Source organism: Trachypithecus francoisi, unplaced genomic scaffold (genome assembly GCF_009764315.1).
Source record: "Trachypithecus francoisi isolate TF-2019V2 unplaced genomic scaffold, Tfra_2.0 Contig01440, whole genome shotgun sequence".
Classification (NCBI taxonomy): domain Eukaryota; kingdom Metazoa; phylum Chordata; class Mammalia; order Primates; family Cercopithecidae; genus Trachypithecus; species Trachypithecus francoisi.
Genome location: NW_022681431.1, coordinates 25,670,299 through 25,682,710, shown reverse-complemented (window position 1 = coordinate 25,682,710; position 12,412 = coordinate 25,670,299). Strand labels below are relative to the sequence as shown.

The 12,412-nt window shown below is 56.3% G+C and overlaps 1 protein-coding gene across 1 annotated transcript; it reads right to left on the bottom strand.

Moving 5' to 3' along the window:
* Positions 1 to 335: 335 nt before the first annotated feature.
* Positions 336 to 4,622, bottom strand: ZNF703 (zinc finger protein 703). Its single transcript, XM_033230807.1, has 2 exons — positions 4,150 to 4,622; positions 336 to 3,231 (listed from the first exon to the last, which is right to left on the bottom strand). Exons 1-2 carry the CDS (start codon positions 4,396 to 4,398, stop codon positions 1,702 to 1,704), a joined length of 1,779 nt encoding a protein of 592 aa, XP_033086698.1. The 5' UTR covers positions 4,399 to 4,622; the 3' UTR covers positions 336 to 1,701.
* Between the last annotated feature and the right edge of the window lie 7,790 nt (positions 4,623 to 12,412).

Below are 12,412 nucleotides of genomic sequence, written 5' to 3'. Positions count from 1 at the left end.
CCTTAGCACCTCGCATCTGGGCCCAGAGGAAAATCCACTTTTACACATGCCCTCCACCCTGGCCCCAGGAAATGTCAAGGCCTTTGAAGTGAGGCTAGGAGCTACATAACCAACTGGGGGAAAAAAATTAAAAGGTGGTTTTATGTTATTTGTAATGCGTTGGCAGAAGTTTTGTTTTTTTCTCCGCCATTTCTTGAGGAAAGGCATTAAACTCGTTCTTGAACGGAAATCATAGAAGGAGACCATAAGGCATTTTAAACAAGAAAAAAAAAGGGCATCTGCTTAGGTGTCTGGAAGTAAGAGTGTGGGCGAGGCAAGAGAGAAGCACACCACGGTGTGAATATAGCCAAGTATTCCATTTATTAACAAAATAAGTCTTACCAAGGGAGAGCTCTGTTCTTCTCAAACAGGCCCCGCAGCCCCCGCGCTGCCGCATCAGACCAGAAGGAGGGAGGAGTGGGGAGAAGACCCCAGTCGCTGCGGGGTCTACTCTGGGGTGCTCTGCCGGGCCAGGCCTAGGAGAGGGCGGGGGCTGCCATGATCCGAGCGCTCCCTGACGCCCCAAGCTTCCCCAAACGCAGCTAACGAGCTCGTGACGTCGGCTGACATCGCCACCGGTCTGCTTTGGAGGGATCTAGCGAGAATCACCCATCCCACCCCTACCGCCAGGGGTGGGGTCGTTGCCCCCACGAAGGAGAGAAAAACAAGGACTATAAAGCACTTCGCAAAATGTAAGGGGCCGGCTTCACGCCAGCAGGGTCTTCTGGGACTTTGAATTCAACCAGGTGAGCGCTCCAGGTGCCCCGACAGGCGCACTGTGGCCACTGGGTGTTAGGGGCGGGAGTCTGGAAGGTGACGGTAGACGGCAAGGCTCTGTGAGACCACTTGGGCCTTTCTGGGGGCGAGCCTGCTGGTGGGGTCAGGGCTCTCCGTGCTCAGAGCAAGGTAGGGGAGCAAGGCCCTACGTTTGGGGGACAGGGTCCAGACCAAGGACCCTATGCGTGGAGGGTGGCCGGGGAGGAGTCCCGGAGCAGTGTACCAGGTCAATAGAGCTCCTGGGCCCCTGCCACCCAGGTGGCTCCCTCCACCCCCAAAATGAGTTACAAAAAAATCTCCTGTTACTTGTACAACAAAGGAAACAAAACAAAACAACAACAAAAAAACAAAAAAACAAAAACAGAACCTCAAATGGAAGGAAACAAGAGGGAATGAAGGGGGAAGAGGGAAAAAGAGAAGGGGGAAACGTAGTTTTAAGACTCATGCAAGAAACTCCCCAGGAAGGGAAAACAAAACGTCTAGAGGAACTCAAAGACCCCAACTCTCCCTCCTCTCCCTAAAACCAAACCAATCAAAAACCAAAAAAAGAGGAAAAGGAATAAAAAATGTAAAACTTACATCTAAGAAAAAGAAAATAACAGAAAGGAAGAGGGGCGGGGATCATGTCGTTATTTGTGGGATTAATATTATTATTTGGGGGAACACAGACTTTTTGCATACCACTGACTCATGTGGGCCGTTAATGCACTTATATTCCCAGCTTGTAAGCTAACATTATAGTAAATAAATACACAGTCCGGTGGGGAAGGGTTGGGTGGGGAATCCCGGCAGGGTCAAGCAGTAGTGGAGGTTGCAGCGGCGAGTGGGGAGGGGGGAAGGAGAGGGAGGAGGGTGAGGGGGCTGGGGTGGAGGAAAGAGCTGTAGTTACTGGTATCCCAGCGCCGAGGCTGAAGCTAGTCTCTGTCCATACAGCGCGTATGGCGAGTAGTAGGGTCCGGCTGTGGGGAGGGACGGCACGGCCAGGCCCCCCGCTGTGGATAAGTGGCTCTTGCCATAGGGGTGGTACCGGCTTAGCCCCAAAGTGTGTGGACTCCGCAAGGACAGCGACCCGGGGCTGCCGGGGGCGGCGGGCGGGGGGAGGTGCAGATGGCAGGAGGCGGCTGCGGCGGCGGCGGCGGCGGCGCTGCCCAGGCCCGAGGCCCCGGGGTAGGCGGCCAGAAGTTTCTCGGCTCCCGGCAGGGCCGTGTGGGTCCGTAGGTGGCTGAGCAGCTCCTCCGAGGTGGCGAAGCGCTTGTCGCACGGCCCGCTGGCCGCCACCCAGTTGCAGCTGTGCGGCAGCGGTTCGTTCTGCAGCATGAAGCCGTAGGTGTAGAGAGGGTGGCCGGGGAGCGCGGCCTGGGCGGCGCTGGACGAGAGCGCGGCGGGCTGCAGCGGGTGCCCGGGGTACACCAGCGGGTAGCCCCCCGCCTTCAGGCTGGGCCCGGCTGGGTCGTGCGCGCTGCAGGTGGAGCAGCTGGAGCCGCCGAGGTGCGAGGCGCCGTGGTAACCTCCCAGGCAATAGGGGTCGCGGCATAATCCCTGCAGGAAGGAGGGCGGGGAGGCCCCGGTGAGCGGGCTGGAGCTGGGGGGCTTGCCCGGCGGCAGGCCTAGGCCCCCTGACAGCTGGCCTCCCACGAGGCCGGACTTGCTAGGATCCAGGCCAGGCACGAACTGAGACGGGTAGCCGGCGTAGGCACCCACAATGGAGCCGTGGTAGCCAATGCTGGAAGGCGGCAGCGGGAACACCGAATGGCCCGGCTTGTAGGGAGACACCGGCGCCACGTGGCCGGCCCCCACCAGCGCCGAGGGCGGCTCGGACTTGCGCCCGGAGGCCCCGGACTCAGCGCCACCGTGCGCCCCGGGCTCCCCACCGCTGCCGCGGCTCACGGCTGCCGGCTCCGGGCTGGGCTTGGGCTCTTGGTCTTTCTTGTCCAGCTCCCCGCCGCCAACCCCGCCGCCGTTCTTGCAGTCAGAGTGGTGCGGGGAGCCGCCGCGGGAGCCACCGGGCGACGACGAGGACGAGGACGCGGAGACTGGCGCTCCATGCGGGGGAAAGGGTGGGCAGGCGGCGCTGGGGACCCTGAAGCCCGCCTTGTCTCCCGGGGACGAGGAGGACGAGGAGGAGGTGGAAGACACCGAGGAGGAGCCGCTGTCTTTGCGGGAGTCGCCGCCGCCGGAGCCCTTCGAGTAGGGCTTGAAGCTGGACTTGTCCTCGGCCGGGGAGTCCCCCAGCTGCTTCAGGGACGCGGCCGCAGAGGCGGCGCCCTGGGCTGAGCGGCCGGGGTCCTTCTCCGCTCCCAGCCCGTTGGCCGCTGCCGCCACCGAGTTGAGCTTGGAGGACGGCGGCGGGTCCGGCTTGCCGATCTGCGAGCAGGTCTGGGCCAGCAGCGCCAAGGGACTCTTCTTGGCGTCCAGCTGTGGGAGGCAGCAGGGGGAGGGAGAAGGAGTGAGACCCAGAGGCCTGCGGGGCGAGCGGGGGCGCCCGGGGAGCTGGGCGGCGGCGCCACGGGGCGGGGCGGACCTGGGGAGAGGGTCTGCGAGCGAGGGCCGGGCCAGGTGCGGCGTCTGGCGGAACTGCGCCCACACTGCCGCTGGGTCCCGGGGTGCGCCGCAGGCCCTGCGGAAGGGGTTCACCCAGGACCCCTGCCGGAGAAGGTGACGTCTCTGGAGTCGGGGCTGTGACTCGCCACTTCCCTCTAATGTCCCCCTCCTCCAGGCCCAGGAAAAAACTTATTCCTTTAGTTTAGGGGAACTTCGCTTGGGACGGGTTTCTGGCAATGGCGCAGCGGGGTAGGAGCCGGGAGCGCGGATTCTAAAGGAGGGGCTGCAGTTGGCGCTCTCTCCGTAGCACCTCCCTCCCGGGGAGGGCACCCAGGGAAGAGGCAGGAAGAAAGACCCGGGATCGGGAGCGCCCGGGCGCCGTGCACCCTCACCGGCTGGGATAGAGGCGGAGTGGGACCTGGGCAGCCAGGGCTTCAAAGAAAACAGCCCGGCGTGGGGAGCGGGGAAGGCCCAGCAGAGATCACCTCCTGGCTGGAAACTGGGGATCAGAGGAAAAGTAAAGGACCCAGAGGGAACTCCAGAGCAAATCCAATCCGAAGGAAAACACGGAGCTCCGAAGGGCAAGCGTGGAAGGAGATCCTTCCACGGGGAAGCCTGGGGAGGCCCTGGTGGGCTCTGATCCCTCGGTTTTCTGCCCCTCATCACTCAGCCCGTCGGCGTGACAAGACTTGGGCGTCGCACCGAGCCCCGGGACGCAGGGAGCTGGGTCAGGGTCCCGGCCGCGGTGGGAGGAATGGGGCCGGCGCCGGGGGGCAGCGGCCCGGTACTGACCTCAATGGGGCTGACGGGAGTGGAGGACAGCGGCTGCAGGTACTCCGGGTGCAGGAGGTGACCGGTGTGAGCGCTCAGCATCTTCAGGACCCTGATCGGGAGCCGGTTCGCCTGGCGCAGGGGGTCCGCCGGTGGCAAGAGGGACACCGCTGCCGGCACCGCCGGCCTCTTCCCGCCGCCGCCGCTGCCGCTGCCGCTGCCGCTGCTTTCGGGTGTCCTTGGGTTAGATCCAGCGGGCGAATCGCTCATTTGGAGGAGGCAGCGCCGCTGGGAGGGCGGGGAGGGCGGGGGAGCACCGGGGAGGCGAGCTCCCGGGGCGGGTGGGCTCGCTCCGCAGCGTCGATCGCGGTGCAGCGGGCTCTGCGCCTCCTCGCCGCCTCCCCTCCTCCACCGACGCCGCCGCCGCCGCCGCCACAGCCGCTGGCCCCGGCTAGCAACACAAAAACCTTCGCCTTCCGCGAGCCGCACGTCAAATAGCCGCGATCGGCAGCCACACTTCAAAGGGATCGCCGCGCCCGCCCAATCGCAGCTCTCGCCGGGACCCCAGGGCGGGGAGAGCGGCGGGCGGAGGCCGGCTCCGTCGGTGGGCGGGGAGAGCCTTAAAGGGGCCGCGCCGCGCGGCGCCGCCGCCTCGGCCTCGGCCGCTCCCGGGGTTCCTCCCCTCCCCCCGACTGGGCCTTCCTCGCCCTGGGGTCCCTCCTGGGACGGGACTTCTCCGGGACCCTGAGCTCTGCGCTCCGTCCTCCTTTCCGGCCGTTCTCTCTCCTCTCTCCCTTCTCACCACTGGATGGGGGGGTGGCGGAGCGGGTGATGCTGGCGGGGGCTGTCACCCCGCCAGCCGTATGTGTCCGAGGGGGGGTGGGGTGGGGTGGGGTGGGGTGGGGGGGGAGGGATCGCACGGCGCGGGCTCCGGGACGCTGGAGTCCAAGCCTCTCCCAGAGGCCGCCTGGGGGCGGGCCTCGCCTCGGGAGCCCGGGTCCTTCTCCGGAGCTGCTCAGGCCCTCCTCGGCCCGGCTCTCCTTCCCCTACTTGGCCTCCCCTTGGTGTGTTCACTTGGAAGCGCCCGAGCCTCGGAGGCACCCACTGTTCTCGGGACGCGGCGTAGGCAGCTCCAACTACTTTCAGCCCGTCCTCTCTGAAGCCTGCAAGTTTGTCTCCCTTCTGGAGTGACATGGTCGGCGACCAAGCGCGGGACCCCAGGCTATGCGCGCTGTGCCTGCGCCCTGCGTTAGAGGCTTGGTGTCTGGTGTGTTGCAGGCTTCTCACCGTGTCCTGCTGAGGGTCGTAAAGTTCCTCACTGTACCGCGCCCAGCTGCTACGAGGAGGGACCGAGATCACGGGCGAGGCGGGTGTCCCTGGAGGGGGGGATCTCTCTCTAACCGTTGCTCGGCGGCACAACTCCCCCGCCCCCCCATCCTTCTCACTCCGGGGAAAAAGCACTAGCTTTCCCCAGGGAAATTTCTGGATAAAAACTTTTAATTAAAAATAACAATACCCTTCCCGACTCCCTGCGACTGTCTGATGAAGTGTGCATTGCTAGCTTCGCCTTGGGCAGAGATTTTACGTAGTCATAGTCCTGACATCCAAGTTCCGGATCGGCCGCTTTTCCGGAGGCGAAGTTGGTCCTCTGGGCGCGGGCCTCTGGGGAGCCCACTTCTCCGTGCGCTCGGCGGCCAGTGGAGGCGCGCTGGTGTCACTGCCTGGCTCCCAGCACCACTTTTCCAGTCCCAATTCATCACTCCGGTTGTCAGGCCTGTCACTCAGGGCGTATTGCTCTAGGATGGCAGATTCCCGATTCTGCCGCGCTGACCGACGCCTTGAGACGACGTGAGAACCCAAGATGGGGAGAGGTGATTTCAAAGGAGCTCTTCAAACAGAAGGAAATAGCTATCACGATCCTATATCTTGCCCAATAGAGAAGACAGCAGACTCCACTTCCAGGCAGTATCAGTCATACCCGAAACTAAGCACCCTCCCTGGATCCCTACTGTTTTTTGGGCAGCACAAATAGAATGCTTAAAAATTACACAAGCTGTAATTACGTGTTCCCCAATTTTAATCTTGGTAAAATCATGTTACACCGAATGGCAAGGGGTACCCTTACTGGGAGATGGATCCCACATTGCAGCAAGAGGGGTGCGGGAATGAAAAGGGAGGGGGTGATCTCATTTATTTGATCGTGGCGGGGTTCTCATGCCGACTTCTGTGCGCAGCCATTGTCATCACTGCCAACACCACCTGTAAAAGTCCACTGCAGGGCTGCGTCCACCCACAAGCCATTTGGCCTTCGGGAGTCTGTTGTGCAGAGCCAGAAGGGCAGAAGGAAGCCAGGGTGCAGAGAGGCTGGCCTTTGCGGGAATGCAGAGGAGGAGGAGCTGGTGGAGGGGAGACCTAGGAGGCTGTGAAAGATGAAAGACCCCCTGATTATTGTAACCAGCCCAGCTGTGAGAGGGAGCCAAGGGATCCTTCTAGGGCCTGAGCAGATGTGTGTTAGAAATGATTAATGGGAAATAAATCAGGAGGAAAAGGGGAGGGGAGAGGGAAGAAGTATTTGGGAATTTGAAAAACAGAGAGGGAATAGGAGGCTGCTGAAAGGAGAGCAGGGAGAAGGGAGAGGACAATAGAATATTCACTCTCTGTTTGGAGAGTAAAAGAGAAGGAAAAAGGTAGTGAATGAAGGAAAGAAAGGGAGAGAAGAGGAGGTAAGGACAGGCTGGCCGGCTGTGATGGGGAATTTGCCTAGGTAAATCTATACTGTCCTGTTAAGAACACCTCACTCCCTGAGCCCCATGGTAATTACTGACAGGGGCACACAACATTCGCCTGCTCCCACCTCCTGGGAAGTGGGTAGGACACACTTCCGAAAACATGCAAGGCAGGAGGGACACATTTTGAGCTGCTGGTCAGGGCAGCAGGGTTTCTTTGGCTGGATTCATCCAAACTTCGTAGGAGGGAAAATGAAAAACCATGCGTAGCCAGGCCAGAGGCCTAATTAAAACACTACTAGATGATTATTACAATCGGGATTCGCCATTCACTTAGCTGAAATGCTAACCTATACAGAGCACTAAATGGGGCCCTTGGGGCCTGAAGGCAAGTGTAGTTTTCAGAGGAATGGCTTGTCACCTGGGAGGGAATGTGGCTCAGTATTCAAATGGGCTGTGTTTATTGAGGGAGGTGTGGTTGGAAAGCCCGAGTAAGACGTCCCTGTGCAGGACATATGGCACAGGTTCTCCCCCTGCAAAAAAGTGGCAGATGCACGGCTCAGGGGCCTTCCTCTATCCAGGTCCTTCTCAAATGGCCCTAGGAATGAGCGGCCACCATTAAAATGGGACAGGGGAGAGGGCTGCCTGAGAGTGCCCCCATGACACTGTGGTGAAGAATGACAGTTCCATATGTCAGGTGCTTAATAAACATCAGGTGTTGCTATCATTCCCAGTTAAAGCTGAAGGGAGTCAGACCCAGAACCAGGCTGCTGTGGGACCCCGGGCAAGTGAACCTCCCTAAGCTTCGGTTTCCTCCAGGGTAAAATGGAAGCGTGGCCACCTCAGAGTTGGGAGACCAGAAGCAGACAACACATGTCACCTGTTTCATGCTTGGCACAAAGGAAGTTGAAGGTAAATGATGGCTGCAACTGATTGCATCATCTGTGTCTGAGGAGCAATTGCTCTGGGGAGCAGCCACATCAGCACCAGATTTAGCCCTGAGAACCGAGGCAGAAAAGCCCAGGTTGTCTCTGAATTCTACAGAAATTAAAGTAACCCCTCCCCAGCCTCCAGTCCAATGTGTCTTTTTCTTTCTTTCTTTCTTTTTTTTTTTTTTGAGACGGCGCCTTTCTCTGTTGCCCAGGCTGGAGTGTAGTGGCGTGATCTCGGCTCACTGCAACCTCCGCCTCCTGGGTTCAAGCAATTCTCCTGCCTCAGCCTCCCAAGTAGCTGAGATCACAGACATGCACCATCATGCCCGGCTAATACTTTTGTATTTTTAGTAGAGATGGGATTTCACCCTGTTGGCCAGGCTGGTCTCGAACTCCTGACCTCAAGTGGTCTGCCGGCCTCAGCCTCCCAAAGTGCTGGCATTACAGGCATGAGCCACCGCGCCTGGCCCACAACATGTCTTAAAAAAAATACAATAAAAATTTAAAAAGCCCACCCCTCCCTAGAAACCATCAAGAAAATCCTTTAGGAAACTGTGAATATGTATGGATTTTTTTTCACTACTTCAATTTACATACAATACATCACCCAGGAAAAAATGCTCTAGTCAGGTTAAGTCCTAGAAGGGGTAGATTTGTTGTGTGGGGTTAATGTGTAGTTTTCAGTCCTTGCGGAGGCAGAATTGCCTGAATGATCGCCTCTCTCTCCTCTCTCTTCATAACACTCAAACCCTAATGGCAACAACATGAAATAATATCTCACTGGGTAACTATTTACATTTAAATTTTTTTTTTTTTTTTTTTTTTTTTACAAGCTGTAAGAACTCTGAAAAGTCTGCCTCATAGAGAACTTGGTTTTCCTCCCTGGCGCTTAATATCTTTCAGCGGCTGGCAATTACTGCTTTGGCCGGGAGCCCTGATTCTGCACACTGCACTCAGGGCACCTGAAGGCGCTTCCTCTGTCTGCCCCATCCCCCGACTTCAGACACAGCCTGGGGCACGAGTGGGGCACCAGGGAACAGTGGGAGCAAGCAGGCTAAGACCAGGACAGCCAGCCCTGAAGGAAACCCGCCCCACCGATGAGTCAAGAGGCTCCCTCTTCCACATTCTCACAGTTGGTATTATGTTCTATTATTACACCTATCACATGGCATCTGCCACTATTTGCTTCTTTGTCTGATCTCCCACTGGACTGTGAATGCTTCTTGTTTTCCTCATCCTCTTTGTGTACTTATTGCCTAACAGAGTGGTTCACCATCACCACAGTAGCCAACGTTGAGTGCCAAATGCTGTTCTAAGCACTTTGCATGCATTCTCTCATTTAATCCTTGCAGAAACCTTAGGAGATGGGTCCTATGGTTACTGCCATTTCACAGGCACAGAAAGGTTAAGTAACTTGCCCAAGGCCCAAGCTGGTAGGAGGTGAGCCTGGAGTGTCAAATCTAGGCAGTCTCAGTGCAGTTAGTACCCAGCGAATGTTTCTGATGAAGAATTTTACAAAAGTAGGGCTATTTATTTATATCAAACCTCACTGTATTCCCAAAAGATTTAAGATGGATGATTGTATTTTTCAAAATGTTGATTGTATAAACATGTTACAGTATCTTTTCCCAAATGTATTTTTTTTTTTTGTTGAGACAGGCTTTCTCTGTTGCCCAGGCTGGAGGGCAGTGGCGTGATCTTGGCTCACTGCAACCTCCGCCTCCTGGGTTCAAGCGGTTCTCCTCCTGTTTCAACCTCCCAAGTAGCTGGGATTACAGGTGCCCACCCTCATGCCCAGCTAATTTTTGTATTTTTAGTAGAAACAGGGTTTCCCCACGTTGGCCGGGCTGGTCTCGAACTCTTGACCTCAGGTGATCCTCCTGCCTCGGCCTCCCTAAGTGCTGGGATTACAGGCGTGAGCCACTGCGCCTGGCCCTAAACGCATTTTTGGGTCCAGCATCTCACAGCAATTATCTTTCCTTTGGACAGGTGTTATTATCCTTGTTTGACAGATGAGGAAATGGGCTTGGAGAGCTTAAGGGAGAGTCCAAAGTCACATACAGCAGAAGACTGGCAGAGTGGGGACAGAATGAGGCCTTCTCGGTCCCTTCCCCGGTTCTTGGTCTATTGCCTTCTGCCACCCGTTGTTGTGTGGACAGAGAGCTGACTCCTTTTGATAAAAAAAGGAAGAATGAACTCCTTTTCCTCACCTAAGAATTTCCTCTAGAGATGTGGTGGGGAGGAAGGGACAAAAGGAAGTGCGGACTGAAGCTTATCTCCAAGCCTGTGCGTTTGATCTGGGTCCTTGAGCAGCTGCTTTGAAGAAGGTGGTTTGGTTTATCTCCTATCAGCCCCTGGGGAGCTAGGCCAGGGAGATGGAGTAGGTGTGCTTTTGAAGTTCTCCTTCCTTAGCCTGACCTGCCCTGATACGTCAACCCTAGCCCTGGGCAGTCACCCCTGACTGCTTTGTTCCTTTGGGCCTTCAAGTTTCTTAGAGATTCCTCTTTAAGTCACTAATGTTGCTGGGAGGCGTCAAACCCTTGTTATCAGCCAATTGTGGTTAGCAGAGTGAGTGTTTCTCCCAGGATAATAATAACATCTATTGAACACTTAGCCTGCTAGACACTGTATTGAGCACCTTGCCTATAACAACTCATTTACTTCTCACAACAAACCATGGTGAGCACTATTATTATGCCTGTTTTATAGGTAAGGTACTGTTTTGTAGGTGAGGCCCAGAGAGGTTAAGCAACTTGCCCGAGTTACACTGCTAGAAAGTGGTAGATGCAGGATTCAAGTCCAGATAGTTGGTTCCCGAGCCACTCTACAGAGTGCAGGACTGAAGGAGGGGGAGACTTAAAGTCAGAGAGAGCAGCAGGAGAAACTGAAGACATTACTTTAATCATTTTCCAGAGGGCTGGTCTTCTCCATCAGATTTTCCTTTCATCTTGAGAAATGAGAAGTAGGGGAGAGAGAAAACTGAGGCAGAGAAGGAAGTGAGGGGAGCTTCCATTTATTCCATTAATTGGTTAGATTGAGTTGATTAACTCAATTAATCATGCATTCAATTACTGTTTATGGACCACTTGGTAGGTGCAGGCTCAAGGCGATTTCATGGTGGGTAAAGACCAGAGGAAGCCAGCAAGCCCCACGTCCGTCTCTCCATGATGCACATTCAGCAGCTGCACGTTCCTATCCTCTCTGCATCTGCGTGCTCCTTTTGCAGATTAAGAAATAAAAAAGCGAGGAGGCCCTAACTGAAGTCCTACTTAGTATACCCATCTTTCAGTTGCTCCCTGATTTTTTGTTTGTTTGTTTGAGATAGGGTCTCGCTCTGTTGCCCAGGCTAGACCTCAGTGGTGCAATCACAGCCTCAAACTCCTGGGCACAAGTGCTCCTCCCACCTCAGCCTCCAGAGTAGCTAGGACTACAGGTGCACGCCACCACACCAAGCTCATTTTTATTTTATTTTTTGTAGAGATTGGGGTCTTGCTGTGTTGCCAGGGCTGGTCTTGGCCTCATGCAAGCCTCCTGCCTCGACCACCAAAAGCGCTGGGATTACAGGCATGAGACACTGTGCTGGCCCACCCAGCCCAGGCTAGAGTGCGGTGGCATGATCTTGGCTCACTGCAACCTCAACCTCCCAGGTTCAAGCTATTCTCCTGCCTCAGCCTTGCGAGTAGCTGGATTACAGGTACACACTACCACGCCTGGCTAATTTTTGTATTTTTAGTAGAGACGGGGTCATGTTGGCCAGGCTGGTCTCAAACTCTTGACCTCAAGTGATCTGCCCTCATTGGCCTCTCAAAGTGCTGGAATTACAGGCCTGAGCCACTGCTCCTGACCCCCACTTTTTTTCTTTGGAAGAGTTTCTTTAATAAAAAAGTTCTAGTACAGCTACACGATTGTCCTCACCCTTCATCTACAGCAACGCAACAGGGAAAATAAAAAATAAGGGGCAACCTAGACATACTCAGTATGAAAACGCAGAGATCATCCGAATGGGAGGCCTTGGGGTCTGGAAACCAGAAATGCAGGACGGACAGTGGGCCCAGCAGCTCCGGGGTGTGCTTTTGAAGAACTGTCTCTAATGTTTTGAAAATAGCATTAAAAAATAAAAATTAAGTTGCACCAGGAGGCGTAAGAAGGGGCTCCATTCCAGATAGAAAGGCACCGTGAGTCAGTCACAGCAGGCCCAGGCCCAGGACACAGGGCTGAGCATTTTACGGCAGGTGAGAGGCTTCTGGAAACTTGGCCTCTGGGGCAACCCTGGCCCAGGCGGAGAGGTTTTCAGTGCTGAAGTCGAACTGCCCACATTCCTCCATCCTGAAAGGCTAAGGAATCAACTGCTCTAACATCAGACTCATAGCCTGTCTCCTCCAAGTTGCGACGGCCACTTCCCGACAAGCTCCGAAGTCCTCGGCTGAAGTGGGGGGACTGAGACCCCTTGGAGATGCTCTGTGGCCTGATGTTTGGTCCCCAGCCCTGCTGGCAGGCAGCCTAGTCGTCCTCCCCACCACCGTACATGTCTGCCAGCTTCTTGAAGCGGCTGCCCCACTAGTTCGGATAATCGTAATCTTGGTCCTGGTCGGAGGCGGAGGAGGTGAGGGAGCTCAGGGACATGGC

What these genes read in the sequence shown, in the direction of transcription:
- ZNF703 (XM_033230807.1), bottom strand. Translation starts at nt 4,398, where the DNA reads ATGAGCGATTCGCCCGCTGGATCTAACCCAAGGACACCCGAAAGCAGC. An exon ending in CTCCCGTCAGCCCCATTGAG is followed by an intron (nt 3,232 to 4,149) that starts GTCAGTACCGGG and finishes TGCCTCCCACAG; the next exon opens with CTGGACGCCAAGAAGAGTCC.